The sequence below is a fragment of the Oculina patagonica genome, chromosome 1 (genome assembly GCF_052425735.1).
Source record: "Oculina patagonica isolate OP01 chromosome 1, crgOcupat, whole genome shotgun sequence".
NCBI classification, from domain to species: Eukaryota; Metazoa; Cnidaria; class Anthozoa; order Scleractinia; family Oculinidae; genus Oculina; species Oculina patagonica.
In genome coordinates this window covers 32460291-32483330 of record NC_135758.1, presented here as the reverse complement: position 1 = coordinate 32483330, position 23040 = coordinate 32460291, and the positions used below count along the sequence as shown (strand labels likewise).

The following is a 23040-nucleotide window of genomic DNA, read 5'->3' as shown; positions in this document are numbered from 1 at the left end:
GGAACAAAGAGAAAAATATCACACTTATCTTGGCGCGAGGCGCTAATTAGCCTTATTTGTTGAGAAACTCACAAGTATAAACAATAGAAAAGTTTTAACAAAGAAAAAAAAATGACACGTAACTTGAGCAGGCCATAGATAAACTGGTATTATTAGGAAAGTCAGACTGTTAAACATCTAAGTTTAAAAAGTTGTAACTGATTGACTCTTAAGGACGTTCGCGCGAAAATTTTCTACTCGATAGATTTCTTTAATTTTTTGGCTGCGGTCAGATGATGAGTTACTTGTGTCAGAAATGCAATAAAAAGTTGGGGTCACCGACTTCGTTTCAGAGAAAAAGCGTGTGGAAAACTACTCTGATTTCGAAAAATTGGCGCACGTAATACAGCATGGTTAACAGGGTTTATAGTTAAAAATATCGCAGATGAGTAAACGGAGGATAACGATATTAGTCACATTTTGTAGAAGTGCGTCTGTTGTGTAAGTAATTCTTAGTAACACATACCATCAAGTTAAGGTAAACTTTATTAATATTGAACTTTATTTAGGTATTCCTCTCTTCTATCTTTCGGAACATAGCAAGCTTTGATGTAGGCGAATCGACTTTGGTGTAGGCGAACCAACTCAGGTTGTGTAGGCGAAGCGACTTCACTGTAGGCGAATCGACCTGTAGGCGAAAATACTTGTAGGCGAAACTACCGGATTCCGTGAACCTGCATGTGTTTATTTCCATTGTCCAAATAAATTATTATCGTCTGGGATAGTAGAATACCAAGTTGTGAATAACTAAAGCAAAAATTAAGAAGAGATAGTTCAAATCCATCAAACCACGACGATTCATAACAAATTTGTGCCTGCAAGCAGAGCTATTGAACAACCCCTGTTTTTGGTCTAGCACAGTGAGAAATAGCCCCAACTACAAAATAAGCACTCGATCAATCTTTCGGTTTCTTTTATTCAATCTAAAACCTCAATAAATAAAAACATGACTGCTTACATCACACTAAATAATAACCTTCAGGTGTCAACCAAAGACAGCGCACAGCACTGTACCGCATAAATTACAAACTATTGTATCCAAGGTTGAGATGGAGGGGAAATGGGTACTCCTGTACAACTCTTCGCAACTGTTTTTTGAGCCGTCACGCAACAGCTCGGATGTCACAAGGTAGCCTGAACTTCAGACGTCTTTCTCTGGCCTTTTCGCGCGCTCCCGCGTTAAATCTTTTCTTGGGAGCGCCCAACCAGAGGAAGACTTCTGAAATTCGGACTACAGTCAACTCTCACCTTGCGGACAACCCGCTATTGCGGACACTCGCTATTACGGACAAAATCCAGATCACCGGCGAAAGAGGTTTGACTGGAAATGACTCCCGCTATTACGGACTCTCGCTATAATGGACACAAAACGACGCCCCGAGCGTGTCCGCTATAACGAGAGTTGACTGTAGGGCATACAAGTAGGGTACCTACAATGTAATTTTTTCCATCTAGAGAAAGAACAGTTATTACCAGCAACAGGCTAAAAGCTAAAAGAACAGCAGAAGGCGAGTCCTGTTGTAACTGTACTGAGTACCCACTCGCCCTCCCCACCCCACCCTTAAACATAGAGAAACCGAACGAATCGAATGTAGTCCACTATCATCTGTACACCATTTTGTATTTTTTTCGTGACGTGCGCCGAAAACCTTTTACAGTATTTTGAATATTTATTTTGACAATAACAAGTTCACTCATTTAACATTTCCAAACGTAAGCGCCAATCACACACATTAACAGCCAATGAAAAATAACGCATCTATTTGAATTAAAAAATCACTCTCCTTTTACATAAATCCGCTCTTTATAAATAAATCATCTCTTTGACTTAAATCTCTTATTCGTTTTACAAAACTAAAGATTAAAAATTCCATTTGGTAAAAATTGCCCATTCTTTATAAATATAATCTCACTATCGATGATCAATACAATCAGGATAACTTGCTGCAGATGCATATCTTGTATTTTCAATATGCACTAAAAAACTCAAATAAAAATGACTGCAAAAGACCATTACATTGCATTCCTGGATCAATATTTCACATAGGTTAACAAACTTGTTAGATCACAAACAAAAAACCACGAATGAAACGAAAATGTGTTCACAACCAACTGCACCAAAACGTTGAACTCCCAACCAGAAATTCACTTTACTCCTTTGGAGAGAGATTTAGGTACAAGATTATTACGTTTTCATCCAATCTCGTCCCTAGGACCCTCTCCTCTGTATCGGTGTTCCCCCTTCTCCTTTTTGCTAATGAGTTCTCGAACTGCTCCCTACTCTGATCTCTGTACGGTGTAGTAGGGAGACTTCAAGAACTGATCCGAATCTCTGCCTGCTTCTCTGTTTATGAACTCTTCCCTGCCCCATGTTCCCAGTCCCCAGTCTGCAATACATCTCCGTATAGCAGCCTTGTATTCACGGCTGTGTCCCGTGTCTTCCTTCAGAGGCTCCGTTTCTTAAGCTGTTTGTCCGTGTACCTCTGTGCACCTGCTTCAGTTCAGCAAATGACGAGGCAAACTGCGTCTTTTTCGGTGGCTTTGGCGGTTTCCTAAAACAGAAATCGGCTCAAAATTACAATGCTATCTCTGTGCGCCTTACTAGAACTTACAAGAACTACTGTTGAAAAATAAATTCAAGATTTTGTACAAAGCACACACCCATCACTCCCAACTTGCAGTGAAGCAATCCCGTCTGTGACACCTCTGATTCTTTTACCAGTCGAAGAACCACTAAAGAACAAAGGAAGAAAGTCAATGAGTAAATTCCTTTCGTATATTTGAAATTCACTACACGCAGCGCTTTTAAGATTACTTGACAGCATCACATGCAAAATCACTTTACTTTGGTTTTGCACTATCTTTGCTCTGTAATTGGCTAATAAAAATCGCGCAGCATACTGCAGCCAATCAGAGCAAAGATATTGTCTCTATGGCCAATCAGGCGCAGCGTGACTTTGCTGACGCCACCGCCACCGCCACCGGTTACATGTTTTTTAGCGCAACTTTTGATTAGTAAATTGCACTTCTGTCGCCACTGCGATTAGTTTTGTCATTACTCTGGTCTCGCAGCTTAGACGACAGTCACCAGAAAAACAGTTAATTGTGTGATTAAATTAACAGTTCCTTTAGTGCTTTTAGTTTTACCTATGTTTGTCATCATCGATAGGAGAGTCCATTCCAATCATTATTTGTGGTGTCTTAACTGTAGCAGACCTGGAAGATTTCCGATTAGATAGTCCGCTGCCTGGAAGACTTGACCTTCTGACCACTGTCGGACATGAAGCAAGAATTGATTTAATACTTTAAAACGGTTCATCACCTACATAAACCGATTTCTCTCCTTTTGCTTAGCTTTTCCTTAGGTGCCTGAGATTCAAGTCAAAAAAGAGACAAAGAGAGAGTTCCGTGCAGTGTCTCAAACTAGTTACTAACTTGCGCGTGAAAATCCAACAATTTATTGATAAGAGACACTACACAAATCTCTATAAGGCTACAACATCAGTATGGAATTCTTCATTCAACTCTCAAAGTTTTCGCCACTCAGCTAAGGTAAGAAGCTAGCAAGCTGAAGACGCCACTGACCTTTTGAAGGCTTGTCTTTTGTCGAGGGCGATGCAGAACCTCCTAACTGAGAGTTTCTTTTAGTAAGCTTTTTACCAATTTCTATCTGAGCAGAGTCACTCACAGCCCTTCTGTCTTTAACTTCATAACTGACTGATGATGCTGAGCTGGACTCACTTAACGACTCACTTGTACTCTACATAAAAACAACATATATATCACACATTAGAAGACACTTGGCACGTTACCCTGCAAATAAGCTAGATCATAAGCTAGTCTGATTGTATCCTCCAAATACGCCAATCTGATTGGTTTTCTTATCGTTGACTATCCACTGACAGACCACGATTGCGCGCGCTGCCCTAACGAGACTGCCAGAGCATCTGAGTTACAACAATAAAAACGGAAAAATAAAAAATAAAAAATAATGAAATCAAGGATTGTGGGCGTGCCACAAATCAAGCGGACCGAATTCACAATCGATTTTCTCCACAGATTGATCTGGAATTTTTCCAACTAAGACGAAAAGGTTTTACAAACAGTATGGAAAACTAAAATAAGTAACTGTACATATACTCGCTCTGCTCGCAGTCCACATTAGAGTAACAAGCAGTATTTTTTTTCATAGGATGTTGCTAAGAGAGGTAGTATAAGCTAGACGTGCGAATGGACAATAAGAAACGTAACAGGTATACTCCTATATCAACAGTTGCTAAAATAATCCAGATAAACAAGTTATGCATTTGTCTTCGGTGCAGCCGTTGTTTTGGTTGTCACGCAACGCTTCTCCCGTTGTGTGACAGCCCAACTGAAGGAGACTAGTATCATGTACGTCATTGACTTACCTTTGAATCATCGCTCTCTTTACCCAGAGACTCCAGTGACCGTGACAGACTGGACGACTGAGACTTGGGCGTTTTTCGCCCTACAGAATCACACAGAACGCACAAAAAAAGTTAAATAAAGATTGTATTGTATTGTACAGAGGACAAAAAAAATACATAATTTTTTTAAGATGTTTAGTTGGATGAACAAGTAGCATTTTCAGAGTGGGACTTTTTTCTTCTGGAATTGACTGCGCCGGTGCTTTTTGTTTCCGAGAGTTTGTTTAGGAAAACTTTCTGACCGTTCGCGCTATTTCCCATTGGACAATTCATATGTGCAGTTCCCCAAAAACATGAAATTGATAAAAAAAAGCGCAAGCACAATCACCGTCGCCTGAGCCAAATCTTCTTCGCTGTAAATTTTCCACGAGTTTGTTGTAATCTGAGAAAACATTCAAGGCCGTGACTGTATTATATTTCCTATCGCATCTCGCGCGAGAAAAAACTTACAGTTACGCTAGCTACTGTCTAACTTTTCAGGCAAGCGTAAACTGATTCGGGGCATTTGTGGGTCAGTTTACGGCATTGTTGGCACGGAAACACAGTGACACAAAACCACGCTTATACCGATAGCATAACTAGTTGTTAAAATGATCACTTTACAAAATTGGCTTCCACTACTGACCTTGAGGTTTCTTGGCAGACTGTTGGGAGCCATTCAACGAACCATCCCGTCCGATGGTGGTGTGGGGGCGGTTTTTGTCCTCCAACGTTGTCTACAAAGATAGCAAGAAAATACAAACAGAATATGTAACTGATTCTCACTTTGTGTTTTTTGTTATCGTTTTGAACATTTAACTGGTTTTATTTCTAAAAGGAGACATCAATACTCAACAGCCCGACATTTCTCGACTACACCCTTTAAACAAATAAACAATGACAAAAGTCTACCCCGTTCCTCTTGACTTTTGCCTCCCTTGTGTCAGCCGATTGTGAGTTGTCTGCTGTTGGAACTCTTAGCACTTCTGCAGTCTTTGCTCTTCTTAGTACTGAGAAAGATAAATTAATACACAGAAAAAGAGTAAGCTACTTTCGCTTGGAGTATTTCCACTCCACCTAAATGAGATGTTAGTCTTTTAGAGGTTACTCCAAAGACGTCCACAAACAAAAAATTTACCAGTACCTTGCTAGAACTCATTTGCAATACTGGGGCCTTGTTATTCAAAAGCCACTGCTCAGACTGCTCGCATTCTGTATAGTTTGAGTATTAGTCTAAGTTACAAACTAAAATGACAATTCGTGCTAATCCTGAATAAGCTTAATCGTGCTTTGAAGAACCAGGTCCTGGGTGGAGAGAGAGAGTCACTATGAAGTACTTACTGTCTTTCCCAAGAACAAGAACATAACTAGAGTCGAATCAAGAGCCTATATAATGCACTTTTAAATAAATACAATGATTTGTCGCAGATATTTCAGCACTAGACGACAACTCCTTGACCCTGAGTTCAAATGATACGTTGCTTTTCAACGCAGATTATTTAAACCAATCTCTACAATGCGATATTTCACACAGAAACCGTTCTTACCCTTTTCCTGTTTGGCAGGTACATTTTTCTTTTCATATGGATACAAAGGTTTTCTGGTAGGAGCTACAATAAAATCATCCAGCAAGCATTATAAACAGTACCACAACAGAATAACACGACCTTTAGCTCTCCAGTATCGTTCTCATATTTATAAGTGGTAAGTTAGATATTCAACTGTTCTGTTTTATTCTTGGTGATTTAATGAAGGTTAACGGTGGTATCAGAAATGTCACTCAGTTTAGAATTAATAGTTGATGGTGATTAAGTGTGGACCTAAATTTGCACAAATAAAGACCTGGGTTATGGTCAGGAGATTAGAGAATCCGAAAAGAAAACTTATGGGAAATTATTCAGCTATATTATAATAATTAACTTCAAATTTTATCAGAGTTTGTCAATGACAACTACAATATTTAATATGTATATATTCGGGCAAAGAGGCATCATGCGTTTATTTAATTTAATAACAAGCAAACAGTAGTTTTCAATACCTGAAATAATCTCAATTTTTATGGTGCTGTTGTAGTTTACTTTACGCGTTTGAATTTAAAATTTATTTATTTTTTATTTAGCTAGCTATATAAACAGCACCTTTAGCTTTTGTTTTACTGGTAGCCTTAGTAGCAGCTGAAGCAGTTGTCTTTGTTGTAGACCGTGCGTTTTTCGGCTTCGCTGAGCCCTTCGCTGTGCACAAAGGGTCTGTTAAAAGAGGTGCATGTGCAGTGTCAGTGCGGACAACAACATATTACCTACATCTAAACCCAAACAGTCCCAAGATCAAAAGACCAGTTCTCCTTAACTGTTGCAATATATTTCTTTACATGTAAGTTGTGAGAATATGATGGTTCATCAAAACAATATCTCGACCCAGTTTCTTTTTTCTCATCACTTTTCTGTTTAACTATAAATTGACAAACTGTGTAGGGAGAAATTAAAAGGTTCACAACACTAGGGAATCAAAGAGTGGAACAACAATACTGAACACTTACTGTGCAAAGTATGTTCACTGTGTTAATATCCACATTTCAAATCAATTTCACCCAGCAAAAATGCTTTTTATACTCACCTCTTGTCTTTTCTAGTGGAGTTAAGAAATAAGCCTTTGCTAGCTCTTTACATAACTAGAATCTAGGTGTTGTGTGCTAAGGAGTGGATAGACTGTTCGCAGCCCTCTATTTTTCATATTTTTTTATCGTTGAGTGCGGGAAAATAGCTCGCTCTTTTGCGTTGAAAATAAGAGAGGCTGTAGACAGTCTGAGGAGTGAATAGGGCACACAATTTTTAAAAATTTGTCAACATTTATTGTTCATTCCTATAAGATAAAAGAGTTCCTGCCCTACTGTTCAGATATTGCTTGCAGGCATAATGTGGCCAGCATTTCTTTCCAAGGGAGACAACAGCTCATGACAGAAGACAGCTTTGATCCAAGAGTCTTCCTTAACTCTGCTGTCATGAGTCTAGTTAAGGCCCAAGGAAAAGGACTGTGGAAAAGCGTTTAAGAAGCTGGCCTTCTGTCAGTGAAAGTGTGTGGTGCAAGTGCAAGAGATTTTGATCACTCTGACAACCTCTATCTTAGATAAATTCAAGGGATAACATGCTTGAATACTGTGAGATTATTAATCAGCTACACACTAAATTATTGTTGTGGATTACAAAAATATGGTAATTAAAATGATTATCAAAGAAAACCTGTTCATCACAACTGTACTCTAGTTGAATGAAGCCATTGTCATGTGTGCGAATTAGTCAAATGTATTAATTCAAATTATTGTTTGAAGTGTTACAACTTAATTCTTTTATTACTTTTGTTTGACTTTCTATCTAGACAACTCATTTTTAAAGCATTAATATCAAAATCAGTTTTATTCAACACTAAATACCTGTTTTCTCTATTCCAGGAACCGACATTATGCGCATAATTTCCTTTAACATTAGAAAATTAATTGAAATTGTTAATTAGTTAGCTAAAGCAAGAAGAATGCTAGCTTTTTTAGAGAGAAAGGGTCAAGAAATGAATACGTTTTTATTAATAAATTAATTCCATAAGAATATCATTTCAATTTTATTATGGTGTTATAGTTTTCCTTATTAAAGATTCTGGGATTACGCTACAATAACAACCTACTATTACAAAATACTGTTGACATGCTATAAAAAAAACATTATTGCTTTGTTTATGTTACAATACAAAACAATATTTTCTGTTCAATTTGATGTATGTTGCACCATAATATACTTATATTTGATGAAATGAAATGGTTAAATGATAATGGGTTAAGAGAATCCCTCATTTATATCATGTTATCCCAGATAAAGGCAAGCATTTATTTGCAAACAAGGTGACATATCGCCCTTTGTTTCGTAAATTGAATAGATGAAATATAAAATAGAGTAAGTATACGGCATCTTAAGCAAGACATCTGGAGTAAACACTTTTACCATTCATGATAAAAAATACTGTATTGTAGACTGACTGTAAGTACACTCCCCTTTATTACACCAACAGCTGAGTTATAACTTACTGTAGACTTCTCTTGCTGTTCTTTTCTTAGTTGGTACACTTTCACATCTCCCCTCACTGCACCATGCACTGACCTAAGAACAGAACATGTCACAAAGAGTCTTGAAGCCAATTTTTCCTTAGAAGTATTACGTGTGACATGCCTTACAACATGAACTGTTTCAAGTAAAACAGACCTTAAGCATGCTTACTATTGTCCCAACAAGGACATGTGCATGTAAATGGTAGCCAATTCTTGTTGTAAGCATGTCATACGTGACCAAGTCTTATCAATGATCATATCATCTAGATACACAGCCAACTGCCACTTACCTGCAATAGATAGTTATTTTGAAGTTACAGGAACCGCTTTTCTCTTCCTTGCTCATTGTCTTTGTGTTCGCTGACACAAAATTAAATTTGCCAACACAGGAAAGATGTATGTTTTCACCATATTTTGATATTTAATGATTTCCATGGCCCATACTGTTGTTTTCAACTACAGCCAGGAAACTCAAAGATTTTATTCTCTACCTCCCACCCCGGGGGGGGGGGGGGGGGGGTACTCCCATAAATTTCGGATAGGGGTGTGCCGCCAAGGTTCTTAAACCCTGACCCTATTTAAGGATAAAGAAAGCGAAAATTGATACCCTTTTTAAGGCCCAAAACCGAAAAATGACACCCTATTTAAGGGGAGGAGAAACGTTCCGTGACGACCCAAATAACGGCAAACCGCGCACAGCAAGACACAAATCTTTATAAAATCGCTTTTCTAATACCTGAACTGAAAATTCAGTTTTCAGATATCTTTTTCTCGTTTAGCTGGGCGTTTATTTTAGCTAATAGAATTTAGGTACCCTATCTAAGGATCACAGTGGGAACACATTGCCAAAAGTAGCAAAAATGATACCCTATTTAAGGACCGAGAATCTCAAAAACCATACCCTATCGGGCGGCACATACCTATATAGGCCACATATGGGAGTACCCCCCCCCCCCGGGCCTCCCACTGACTGTCAATTAGTACCAGCTCCATGCAATAAAGAGCTGACGTATTGTTTACTTACTGTGACAGTGTACTCTGTATTGGGTTTAAGGGACTTGGCAGTACAGCTCTTTTCCACTCCATTGTAAATTACCTATGACAAAACAAAATAATATGCTGAATCAAACATTTTACACAGGCTAATCAGGGGCTGAATTGATGGATTACACTGAAGGAAGATTAACAGCAACCATGGCTTCATAACGCAGTTTTAATGAAAAGGTGCAGTAAGACATCAAGAGATTAAAAATACTGCAATCCTAGTCAGGCATGATTAAAAATAGCAAAAAAAAATGTTGTCACTGACTAAAAATTTTTAAAATGCGGACATTTCATTTAAAATACTGTAACCTTCTTCAGCGTACATCTAGACGCTATTTGAACTTACGCTAAAGAAGGTTACAGTATTTTAACCGAAATGTCCGCATTTAAAAAAAAATTTATTCAGTGACTTTTACATCAAGAGATATTTCATTCTAAACTAATTTGAATAGTAGTGATTTCTTTTCAAATATACGACTTACTATGTCGTCAACCCTAACTTCATAACTGTTTATTCTTCCCAGTGGTTTAGGAGGACTCTCCCACGTTATCATCAACTCATGTCGTCCTAGCACCTGAACTACTGGTTTGGGTGGAGCATGGGATGCTACAAAGAAGTGTGACGAGAAATGTTAACATAAGAATTCAGTCAAATGATTATGAGAAGATTGCAGAAATCCAAATTTTTGAATCTCGCTCATCTAATCAATCATCATCTAATTGACACAAGAAAGGGTCATCTTCAACTCCACCTATCACCCCCTTTTTGGGTGAGTAAGGGCTCATCTTCACTTTGCTGTGACATGTCAAGTACTTTCCTACCAACCTAGATCATCAGTGGCTGTTGTAAGAATGGCTGCCTCTCCTCGTCCCTTACTCGTCAGTGCAAACACCTGTTTGGATTGAACACAGCCAGAAAGATTCACAACACATGGAGTAGCTGACAGCCTCAATTAAAAAGCAAAGTGCGTCGGAATCTGATTTTATTTCTTTCCAAGCATTGTTGGCAGGGGTGTGTTTCATTATGTTTGTCAACCATTTGTTTGTGTTGTAAGCAATTAAATCAGAGGCGTTAGCATTACCTGGACCTTCTTAGATGAAAGACAAAACTGCATACAGTCCCACAGAAAAGAGATGAACAGGCAAACAGTGTATATTGTTATATACACAGGGGGAAAACGGTTTCTTTCCACATGAGAATTTAAGGCTCCACATTTCATTATGTTTCAGTCGCTCACATTCTCGATTGTGATGGTCATAGGTCAAAAAGACACGATACAGGCTGTAGGCTATATTTGTTCACCTATTACCAGACAACAGATTCTAAACTCGCCTGGAATGTATATTCAGTGTCAGGGGGCAAACCAGACGAAATGAAGTAGTTCTCATGGATTTCAAGGCTGGATGTTTTACCTGCAGTGTATATAGAAATGCACATCACTTTTCTGTCATCATTATTTTTAGAACAAAAGTCAGGGATAAAAATGTTATGCTAAAATTTCATTTTTTTCTGACTTAAAAAAGTCACCCAATGCTGATTTTAATTACAAAACATTTAACTAAAAAAAATTACCTATAAATTAATTTATTGTTCAATGACATATGTTTTTAAGGAATTGGGAAAGTCCTACTCAAAGGCTAAGTCTAAGGTTGGTCACTAACACATCAAAGAAGTATAGCTTAATTACAGGTGACATTTTCAATTAAGAAATGTGAGCCAAATTAAAATGATTTTTGGTTATTGAATTTCGGTATAAATAGATGAAAGCGCCATTTACCTGTACAAATGCCAAACAGAAAATAGATTTTATTTTTAATTTGTTTCTGAGGATTTTTTTTAGCAACTGATTAAGTTACTTGAAACTCCATTTAAGTGACAATGATTTGTACAGTGATAAACCCTGATACCCTGATATAACGAAGGGTTAAGGGACTGGCGAAATATGTTCGCTAAAATGAGGTTTTCTTATATCGAGGTTCTTTTCCATATATTTTCAGGGTGTTCATTAGGCATTGGAGATCGGAGAATTCTCCTTCTACTACGTAGAATTCTCCGGCTAAATTTCAAAGGCCTGTAACTATTTTTTATAAAGATGTGGAACCTCTAAAAGTCATTCTCCGGTTACTTTACGCTATTCTCCTGCAATTACAATTCTTAATGAAAACCCTGTATTTTACTATTACTCATTTGTTATATCAAGGACTTCGCTATATAGAGGTTTGTTAGAGACAACACGTAATATCAGCTGTACCTCTCACAACAATCTGGTAGCCTTTTAGCACTCCATTGGAAGTAGCTGGTGGTTCCCAGATGATTTTTATTTGTGATGTGGATTTGTTTAACACTCTGAGGCACTGAGGTGCACTGGGGACTACAAGACAAGATGTCAAGTAATAAAATTAGTTGTTACAAGGTTCTAAGGCTCTAGCTCATCAAAGATTCTTAAGATTCAGCTCTAAAGGTTCGTGTTCTGTTTCTTCACATTAATGTTTCTAAAACTATGTGATCTGTGTTCACTAATAAAATCTTCTCTACACAAAGGCTTGACTATGATAAGAAATTTATAAGTTGATGTCGTAGACTAACCTGATTCTGGAGTAATAACAGAAACAACTTTGCTCAGTGGACTATCATCACCCTCAGTAGAGGCTTGTAGATAGAAGCTGTACCTTGTGACTGGTGTCAGATCATTAGCTATGTAATTTGTTCTTGGACCAGAGTAAACCATTTTCCCATCTGTACAAGTAATCAAGAACAACAAATGACTAATCTAGTATAAAAATATAAAGATAATCTAATGAAGAACTAAGATAACAAAAGAAAGATTGACTGGAAAATTTAGTAACGTTACCTTGTCCTAATAATTTCACCCATAAGAGAGTTTAAGAATTTTGTACAGGTTTTACAAAGCCTACCATACAGTTACAGTTGAAGCCATCTTTACAAAAATAGGGCCCCAATGGGTCCATGTGTTTTGCTGCTAGAGCAAAGTCTTAGGGAACATGTTGATGAAAGACAAGTGAGTCGAGATTGAAATCCAACGTCTTTTATTGTCTGTCACTTGTGTGCAGGTTAATAATTGCACTATATTGTAGTCACTTTGTGTTAATTCAATCCTGATAATTTTACTGATCAATGTTATGTTGAAATCAAAGACAGCAAACATAATTTAATTACTAGTAATGTCTGACATGATTGTCTCTTTGATAAAAAACAGTAACTCTTAACATTATAAAAAAATCTCAATGAACTCAATGTGATTCTTTTAGTGGCGTTATCTCACTGGTTACCGTTAGTTGTATTTGGAATCATTGTCACAATGGTAGCGTTTTAACAACAACGAAAAAGACAGAATCTATTGACCTTATAAGAACTCAATGTGATATATTTATTAGTGACAAGACAGTGGTTCTTTAACCACTTTCACCCAAATTAAACACTGGAACAACTAACTCTTATGTCTCTTGTGTCACCCTGAGTTAAATATGCAAAATTCAGAAATTATAAATAATCGCACGCGCACCGGCGTACAACAACAGAAAGACGGCGTTGAACGTAACGCAAAGTTCATTTTGAAAGCGAAAGTTTACAAACAATTATTATCATTCGTCAGTCATCCCTTCACGCATGAACACTCGTCGAATTTCAGTGTCTTCACAACAAGATCGGAAGATCGATAAGGACCAATTTTTGATTCTGCGAAAGTTCGTTTTCTTAAAGTTTTAGAAATTTGTGAAGTTGGAGGATTCACTGAGGACTGCGTAGCCGAAGATGCAGTGGCTCGCTGGACATCAAATTCTATTTTTCACGGCGTTTAATTAATCTTCACAAAATAAACATGTGGCGCCAGCGCGTCTGGCAGTCAAAAATTCATTTTTCAAAAAACTTTCCCTTTCCAGCTATTTTAGCGGGGCTTATACTATAGTACCTACCTGTCAGTCGTAGAAAAGCTGAAATTTAAGGATGAACTGTTTATTAAATGAAGACCGTATTATTTTTTAATAACTAGTAAACAAACTGGTCGCCACGCATTTAAACACGAACTGACGAATGTTGCATCTGATGCAGTGAATCTGGTGAATGAGAACTTCCTTTAATATTTCTTTGTTTTCGACGGTGTGCACCACTGAATAAGTTTCTTTCCCATATTGTGATGTTACTAGTATTAATTCGTTTCTAGCTGTCTTTTATATAGCTCGAATACAGCTACAATTAGCGGTGCAGCCTACCAGCGTGACAAGTTACACGTTCATACATTTTATTTTAAAATATGAAGTTCAGAGTTAATACAGTACTAGTATGCTGTAGACAGTGTAGACAAGGTGAGGGTAAGTTTATTTTCAAAGCGAAAGTTTACAAACTGTGCACTAACCGGTCCTTTGGAGAAAATATTTATGACCTTCGGCGAGGTTCCAAGTCTTCGCTCTTTTCGTAAATGATGAAAACTGCAGAATAATTTTCTCATAAAACTGGAGTGGTCGCGCCACAGTTTGTTCTCTTTCCCAATGCGATATACTTTTAAATCGGTTTTCTGTTTTCCAACGTGTCCAACGTGGTTTGCGTTCGAATACTTTGGCCCGTAACTTCGAATGCGATCAGCGCTACGGTTCATTGGTTTCGATTTTGTTTGTTCATGGATTTGATTGACATCGGTAGTTCAGATTTCTCCTCTGTTACGGCACTTACACCTTACGGCACTTACGGCACAAACTTCAGCTCTCAATGTGTTTTGCTTGCAGCCCTTGCGGCTGCAGCAAAACACAAAAATCCACTTAATACAGTAATACAGAAACCTTGTTATTATTAACAATGGTTTTGGTCCATAGCAAATATTTAACAAGATATCTCCTTGAAAAATGTCACATCAAGAGTTTACAGGTATTGTAGAGTTGCCAGCTAAATTACAAAACCTGCAAGTGTGTTACAGTTTAGTTACAGGATTTCTTGTCGTAATGTTTATTTATTGAGTGGCATTTTCATTGATAAATGACATCACAAATGGTCCGCCAACTGGAAATCCAACACAAGATTCACACAAAAATAAAGCACATCAGCTATAACAACAAGAAGCGACAGCCAACCCTCACAAAATCTAGCAAAAAAGACCGACGTTACCTTGAAAAAGCAGATATGTAACGTCGAGTCCACTCTTTGGGTGAATAGAATCCCAGGTCACAATAATACTGTAGGCACTCTCCACTTTAACATAAAAATACAGTTAGACACCGCTAATTTGAACTCCGTTATTTAGAATTAGTCATTTATGATCAGCTATTTCTAACTCCTGCTATTTCAAACCAGGCTTTTAGCCAGGTGGGAGTCCAGAAGTCCTATATACAGAGTTTTTTAAGCAAATTTAGAAATCTTTAGATACCTTTACACTCATAACTGCAGAAAAACATCTTGCATGCTCCTCAGGCCCTCTTTTGGGGGCAAAGTCAGGCCTTATGAAAATTTTGTACTCCCACTTTTTAAATCCGGGCTAAAGCCTGTTTCAGACTATTTTTTGTTTGTTTTCCCTGATGGTTTGAAATAAAAGGGTTCAACCTTACATTCATTTAACAGATAAATCATTTTACTGAACTATCTATTTAAAACAAATGGAAATTAACCTAAGACAAAAACTGGCCAGTATGCATTTCTTCCTGTGGGAATCAATGTGGAGGAAAGTGTCTTGCAGAAGGACACAACTTAAGAACAGAGACCAAGGCTTAATTTACTTCTGAACACTGGTTGTCAAGTGACGCTGTTTACCACCAGCTATATAGGCCACCCTGCATTCCACATGTTGTATGAACCTGATGCTTAAGTCTGCACCCACCTTACAGCATCAAATAATTTATTACAGACTACAGTTTACTATGCAGTGCATCTAGCAAATTCATGCACTACTTTCAACAATACTTTTCTGCCTTCCAAAGATAATATACCGGTAACCCAAATAAAGGAAGGAATCACATCCTATGGTGCTTCTCTCAATTCTTAACATAAATCTTCCATAACGTACTACATAATAGATAACCCAACCTTTAACATCAGGTGGTTTAGGTTTAGGAAGTTTTTCCAGTATGGCTACAGTTGTTTCAGCTTCCTCCTTAGTATCCTCCTTTAGACTTGGTCTCTGTAAGAGATCCTACCAAAGAGAAACATAATTATTAGCTCATTACATTTATTCTTTTCACAAGGTTTGATACACTTTATTTGCATCATTCAGCACATAGCAGAAGGAAGTTCCCTCAGTGTCCTTGTAAATGTTTTATCAGTTCTTTCCTAAACCACTAAAATGATTAATAGGTATTTCTTAATCTGACTTATTAATTTAATTTTTTATTTATTTTTGTAAATCGAGCGCGGAGCTGAATAACAAACCATCGACTCACCTCCAATGACTGCTTGACGTTAGGCTGAGTCCTTAGATACAAACAACCACTTTTCTGGCAGGCAAAAGTATGTAACATCCTATAATAAAACAATTACCGGTAAGTTTGTTAAAACATATCAAACTGTACCACTCAGGGGCAGATCAAGGGGGAGGGTCATCCCGCTGAGACGACCTGCGGCTTAGTATTCGCTTTTCAAATTTGTTCATGTCACCAGTCAGTTACGCCATTCTTTACTGGATCTGTCCCAACACTTGTTCCTGGGCAGGACACTACTCTCACAGTACCTCTTGCCAACTAAGTGTAGAAATGGGTAATTGAAAATTAAATACTTAAAACATCCATCCAAGGGAAGAAGAAATACTCCTGCTAGCTTCATGCTACCAAAAGTGCACTTATGTCCAGGATTGAACGCAAGTATTGTTTAATCAGTACTTCATGTTTGACTGTGTTATTTGACATTTCCATATTACTTCATATTTGACAGATTTTGGTGTGTTTTTGTGAACTTTTGTTAATGAGGACACTTTGTGATGCCTGTCATGAGGAACGTGCATCTCATTAGCGTTCAATCCTGGACATACAGTCGAACCTCGATTATCCGGACTCCTTGGGACTAGGCTAATTAGTCCGGATAATCGAGAGTCCGGATAATCGAAAGTATGAATATTAATGAGCCAAAAAAACAAACAAGGGCATCTGACAGGATGCGGTGGTGCGGATCCGCATCGCTAACTTGCGCATCTTCGTCAAATTTTTCCGCATTAAACAGGGAAAAAAAGAAAAATTGCTTCATAATAGCGATAAATCAGCTGTTAACCATCCTCACAAACAAAAATTCGAAAGTCATTGATCATTTTGAGACAGTTGTTCTCCGAAAAAGGCGACGAAACCACGCCGATTCGTTCGCAAACAATTTTGAACCTCCAGGCGTTCCTTGCGTCTTTTCGTGATGGGCCTGGTGACTAGACTTGATGCTAACCGATCGAACTTTCTACGATGTTTTTCACTTCGTAGAAGGATTTAAACATTCTGAATTTTGCCATTTTTCCTTGTAAATTTCAGTATAATACAAGTAAGCAAGGACAGAAAGCAAATTTATTTGTGTGAATGTTTTTTATGGCTAGTGGAAACTGAATAAGGAAGTTGTCTGCCGAAGTATGAAATGCTGTTCGATTCTGCATCACCAGAGGTTTTATAATGTTTTTTGACAGGTAAACCACCTTGAGATAACGTTAAAATCGTCGTAGAACTTAGTTATATCTGGTCTTGAATGTGACTTATTAATATTCATGAAAAAATTGGGACCAGAGAAAAAGTCCGGATAATCGAGAAATCCGGATAATCGAGGTCCGGATAATCGAGGTTCGACTGTATCTGCAAAAGTGGAGATAAGTGTCAGCCTGATTGGCTTTACCTTTAATACATTGTTATAATCAAGCTTGAAATAGCACAGAGGTAACGTAAGTGGTCATGATAGGTGGGACAAAACAGATGTTTCAAAGCGTAGTGGTGCTTTTTCATGAAAACACTTACATTGACGCAAACCATACGCTTTCGTCATCTATGGAAGCCAGGAGAGAACAAAGGACCTCTATGACACCATTAATCTTTTCATGTTCCAGCAGTCGCTGATGTCCCTGAGCTAAGGACGCAATGCAGCTTAAAGCAAAACAAGCATTCTTGCAGCATCCAGAGTCTCCAGAGTGCAGCATGTCGATAAGTGAATTTATCTGTTTAAAATATATATATCATTTTTTAAGTTTTGTGTAAGAACCAATCAGAATCTTCCTTTTCAGTCTCCAGAGTCCAGTTTGTGATGTAATAAACCACATTGTTATCTAAACTGGAACACTGATGGTAGACAACTCTTCACAGACTAGACAACATTTGATAAAGGGCCTAGGAAAAAGTGCAAGCCATTCTGGATATTCTAAATAAGACACTGGTTAGCCTTGAAAGCACTCTCCGATTACACTTAAGTTAGCTTAGGTAGCTTGCTTTATTGATAGAAGAAATTTCTGGCGTACATAGCTTAAGTAAGCTTAGGTAGCTTGCTTTATTGATAGAAGAAGTTTCTGGCGTACATAGCTTAAGTTAGTTTAGGTAGCTTGCTTTATTGATAGAAGAAATTTCTGGCGTACATAGCTCACATCGCTTGCTTGCAGGTTAGTCAATATTGGCACTCAAGTTAGCCTGAGAATTTGTAGGTAAGGGTAATACTATTTAATTAGCTCATATTAATACCATTGAGTCAGATGTTTTCAAAGATAACACCCTTTTACATCCAGCTTCAAAATCACACAGCCTGCCGATGGCAAATGCAGAATTCATTCCTCTTCCTGTTGAACAAATTCAAGATAAGCATTTTTACTGAGCCTGTACGTAATCTTACATATAATTTGTGCATTCCAACAATATTACAATACACAAAATCGATCCAGTAACTGGTTTTCTTTGCATATAGTCGCAAGAGCCAATATGACTATACTGTACATATATATTGCTTTTAAAAAATTTATGCAGAATAAGAGCAAAAACATATGACTTGACCATACCTGTCTCGTCAGCTCCCAGTGCTCTGCATAGCTGTACTAAGGTATGAGTGGAACTTCGGTGGTTCAAAATTCTGGCACATCCTTCTTCAGCAATTGTCAGCCTGAGATTACAAGAAGAACTTGTACATGTAATAAAATCTGGCACACAGACATGACCGTTTATGCATTACCAGTGACAAATCTGTAATCAACATCTTTCTCTTAAACACTGACATGCAAGCAAACAGGGAATGTCTCTGTTTGGTTACTGTTTGATAAACAACCAATCAGGAACAGAGGAATATTAGCAGAGTTATTGCATTAGTATAGGTTAGCTTAATTTGAACAATAATATTTAATACTACAAGCTTTTGCAACACTGACCATAGATCAGGTCTTGATTGTTCAAAGGATAGATTACGGCACGCTATCTACCAAATAAATCAATATGTAGCGGTTAGCATAGTCCGTTTTGTCAACATTGATCTACTGGATCATCCGGTATCGGGTGGGTAGCATTATCCCCCCTTTGAACAACAAGGTCCTGATACTTTAATACAATCCACTGCATTGATAGAAAGGCAAGGGATAGGAACAGATACAATTTAAGAATATTGATTACAGAGTAATGCAAAATCATTTAATAGTAATTATATGGAAAGCAATGTAGCCTTATGCTCCAGTCAGAGGAGCGAAGAGGATGACGAGAAGAAGATATGGAAAGCAAAAAATCAACTCAAGCATTTTTTTTTTTAATTTTTAGCCCTACTGTCACATTACCTGGCTAAAACCAAGGCAGCATTACTTGCTGTACACATATCTTTAGAAGACAGCAAGTTTGTTAGTTTGATAATAGCACTATCCAAACAGTCCTCTCGTAGCATCCACATGCGACACTCGCCATCTTCTGCCTAGTAAAATTCAAGGAATTAATACAGGTCAGCATCCAGACCGAAGAAACATACATTCAAGTCAAATCACTTCACTCACTGTAGTATAAGCAAAAAAGCAAACACTGCAGTATTACATTTTAATGCTTTATAGATGACCCCCTCCCCCCCCCCCCCAAAAAAAAAACAGCTTTTTTGCAGCAGAAAGTTATAAAACAAATTTGTAATTTAGGAAACCTTATAAGTATACTATTGTTTAAACACCACCTTCAGCTGTAGCAACTGGTTTTAACTGATCAGAAGGGCTTATAGTATATGCATGTGCAGCCATACCAGAGTTCCTATAGTTCCTGCAGCATTCATGACAGTTTCTGTGTCGGCCATGTCCAACATTTCTGTGAGTGCTGGCAGGATTTTCTTGGCTTGGTCACCTCTGTCTGTGCATATGTGTACAATTCTCCTTTTTCCCAGGTCCATCTCAGCCAGTGTCCCAATCACATATGATGCATTACCAGCAGTGCTACAAGGAAAAGGCACAAGTGCAACACAGTAACATTTATTATATTGGGAATTAAGTTGTAGTCCTGAACCAAACCCTGGGAGGTACGGTGGCCTAATGGTAAGCTTGCTGGACTCCAGGGCCCGGTTGTTCAAAGCGCGATTAAGCTAATCCGGAATTAGCGTGAAATTTGATTTTAATTTTATAACATTTCTTTGAGGTTTTCTGTTAATATTTTTTGTCCCCAGTTTTGACATGGACCAATCTTGAACTTAACAAAACATTAGCTATGAAAAACCCTGTAAAACAAGAGAGGTTAAAATCTTGATCATCCTTTGATCCTGGGTTAGCGTTCGTGTTCTTGGAAAAGACACTTTACTCTCATAGTGCCTCTTTCCACCCCGGTGTATAAATGTGTACCAGCGAATTAATGCTGGGGGTAACCCTCAATATATGGACTAGCATCCCATCCAGGGGAGAGTAGAAATACTCCTAGTCGCTACACGCTAGGGAAACTGGGATAAGCTCAGGCCTGATGGGCTACTAGACTGGATGCAGACCTTACCCAAACCTAACCAGAACACTTTAGAATTTATTTTATATAATGTATTTGGAAGATCAACATAGTAGAAACATACCTTAAGTACTGTTAATTACTGTTTGTTACATTCAAGTGTGAACATACAACACAACACCATGGCCTACATGTATTTGAGCTGCACAGATAAAGTGATTGGATACCAAACATTTCAAGTGTAAAAGTGTGTTAGAGTCCATTTACACTCAACGTAAGTTGATTAGTACTACAGAAGTTAAATGAAACCTATAAATCTATTTCTGGTCAACACAGTGAGTTAAATTCATCAAAGGTCATGCTTTTGCAACAAGTGTTCACCACCTCCACCAACACCTCCACCTCCTCCCCCCCCCCCTCCCAAATCCCCCTCCCTCTGGCTTGGGCACTGTTTACACGGACACGGTTTCATTTGTAACCGCATCGAAAGCGATGCGGTTACGCCTTCACGACTGATGATGTTGTACACTGAGAGTTTCTATGGTCTATACAAAAATTCAGTCCCATTAACACAGCCACCATGTCAATATATACAATCAGATTTTGATGACTGGATTAATGGTATTTCACACCACATTTTGGCATGTTATTATAGTTTCCATGGAAACAGGAATCAACTTTCTCAAGGCCAGGAAAAAATTATTGTTTTTTTAAAGTGATGGGTATAAGCCAACTTTGCCCTTTTCTTCATGATCAACAGCCCTATTGCTTGCAAATACCTAACTTAAGACCAAAACATTTTGCATGATGTTTAAATACCACAAAAAATATTCATTTTGGGTAGCCATTTATAATTACAGGAAATGCTGTATTATAAACAGCTAGAAAGCAAAGTGTTAATTACAATGATTGTCACAAAATGTGAAAAAAAAAACCTTTTTAAGATACAAAGCCTAACAAATTACAATAAACTCTGTTCAAAACCTTGAAGTGATAATAATCGTGACAGCTTTAAAATTTCACAAAGACGTATCTAGAAAAACATCTCTGATGTGAAGATGTAATCAGAAACAAAGTAAACATTACACAAGCCTAAGGACATTTGCAGCCAAATTTCCTGTTGCTTACAAAAATAGAACGAAAAAATAATTAACATCAGCCCCGCTTGGAATCAGAAGATTTCGTACATGTATTAAGTTTGAAGTAAAAAAAAAGGTTGATATGTTGAAGGCCATATTAGCAAATCAGCTACATGTCTTCCAAAATTAAAATGAGCTTATAAGCTTATATTGAAAACACCGTACTGTACTATAAGCTTAATTTAAATAATTATTTCATTAGTTTCTCTCAGAAGAAAAAGTGGACAAGGATGTTTATTTAAACAAGGTAGTGTTTCTTTCGATTAATAAAAGATTAAATCAACGGGGACAGCGTTCATTTTCGAAATAAAAGCGAACGAAAAAGTCAATTAGAGGTCCAGTCACCTTCTAGTTATCTTGTTTTCCTGTAGCTTTTGTTTGATTCCAAACACGACAAATGAACACAATGGTTAACTAATCTTCTCATTAACATCGCCTTCGCAACCCGCAGCTTCATAAACGCATTTGAAATCAATCTTGACAATGTAACGTTGGTTTAATTTTGTTTAGAAAAATTGCTCTTCATTTAAAAACTGCTGCGTTATTGTTCAAAAGCGATGTACACAATAACCTTTCACATTTTCAGCTGTTCATTTGAGTATAAACAAAGCTCATGCTTACCGAGAATCCTCCGTTAAAAGGTTCATAAGTCCCCACAGCATGTCCTCCGAGCCAGGATGATTTAGAAATAAGTAACTGCATAGCTCTTTATCACTGTGAAGCTCATGTACAAGCCGCTCAAGAACGCGGGGAGTGTGGAGGTTGTGCCGAAAGAGGCTTGTCAAATCTTTGTTCAAAGAGCGTCCGGCTTCTGCTAGCAAAAGCATCGCGAATTATTGTCAGCTGCTATCTTCGAGAGTACGCAGCTAATATGCAAGATTGTAGGCTTTTAAGCCGGGACATTTTTAAAAGGATAGCTGGTTTCGTAGAAACCTTTTCACACCACTAATCCCAGGGCTTCCTTGCTTGGTATCTATTTAATCACGAACAGCCCGCTTCACCAAATATTACCTTTGCATTTCTAACACATGTTTTGATTGGCTTGCAGCATTTGGATTGAGCTGACCAATCAGTAGGCTCGTCTTTGTTTCCTCCCCCCGACCCCGACCAAACCCCGACCCCACCCCCCACCGCGTTCCCTTCCCGTCCGAGGATCGGGAGCACTTTCCAAAAAATTGAGTGGGGCTGTGCGGAAAGTCCGGTGCGCTTCCGAAAACCCTTATCAGCTAGTTATTTGTGGACCGGTTATTATTGAGACGGTGAGGAGGGCTGGTATGGATTTTTATGCACGCACATTAGGGAGGTTTAAGGGGGGCGTGGGTAGGAAGGGGGGATGGTCAGCAAAAAAACGTGCTTCGTGCTTCGTAAAAGAGGAGAGTCAGGAGAATTTAACATAGCCTCCCTCCATTTCAATCAGTACCTCCCTCCCCTCTAAATAGCGACCGGTCCCTTGTTGGAATGTGTACATGGGCAAATAAAG

At 38.0% G+C, this 23040-nt stretch overlaps 1 protein-coding gene across 2 annotated transcripts; it reads right to left on the bottom strand.

Annotated features, from left to right (window-relative positions):
- Positions 1–935: 935 nt before the first annotated feature.
- Positions 936–22550, bottom strand: LOC144664607 (uncharacterized). 2 transcript variants are annotated; one of them, XM_078525737.1, is made up of 25 exons: positions 22182–22550; positions 19742–19928; positions 19299–19429; positions 18540–18640; positions 18229–18323; positions 17518–17714; positions 15982–16060; positions 15629–15734; positions 14717–14800; positions 12188–12337; positions 11853–11972; positions 10934–11013; positions 10427–10493; positions 10083–10207; positions 9581–9652; positions 8536–8608; positions 6605–6712; positions 6014–6076; positions 5379–5476; positions 5113–5203; positions 4449–4528; positions 3625–3799; positions 3187–3310; positions 2701–2772; positions 936–2591 (listed from the first exon to the last, which is right to left on the bottom strand). In XM_078525737.1, exons 1-25 carry the CDS (start codon positions 22385–22387, stop codon positions 2459–2461), a joined length of 2817 nt encoding a protein of 938 aa, XP_078381863.1. In that variant the 5' UTR covers positions 22388–22550; the 3' UTR covers positions 936–2458. The 2 variants fall into 2 exon arrangements, with proteins under 2 accessions (XP_078381863.1, XP_078381872.1); XM_078525746.1 differs by lacking the exon at positions 6605–6712.
- Positions 22551–23040: the final 490 nt, after the last annotated feature.

Excerpts from the sequence above, each read along its gene's own strand:
- LOC144664607 (XM_078525737.1), bottom strand. The coding sequence starts at position 22,387 with ATGCTTTTGCTAGCAGAAGCCGGACGCTCTTTGAACAAAGATTTGACA. Across the intron at positions 11,014-11,852 it reads CTACCAGATTGTTGTGAGAG|GTAAAACATCCAGCCTTGAA; the intron begins GTACAGCTGATA and ends TATACACTGCAG. Across the intron at positions 10,494-10,933 it reads ACACTGAATATACATTCCAG|GTGTTTGCACTGACGAGTAA; the intron begins GCGAGTTTAGAA and ends CAATCCAAACAG.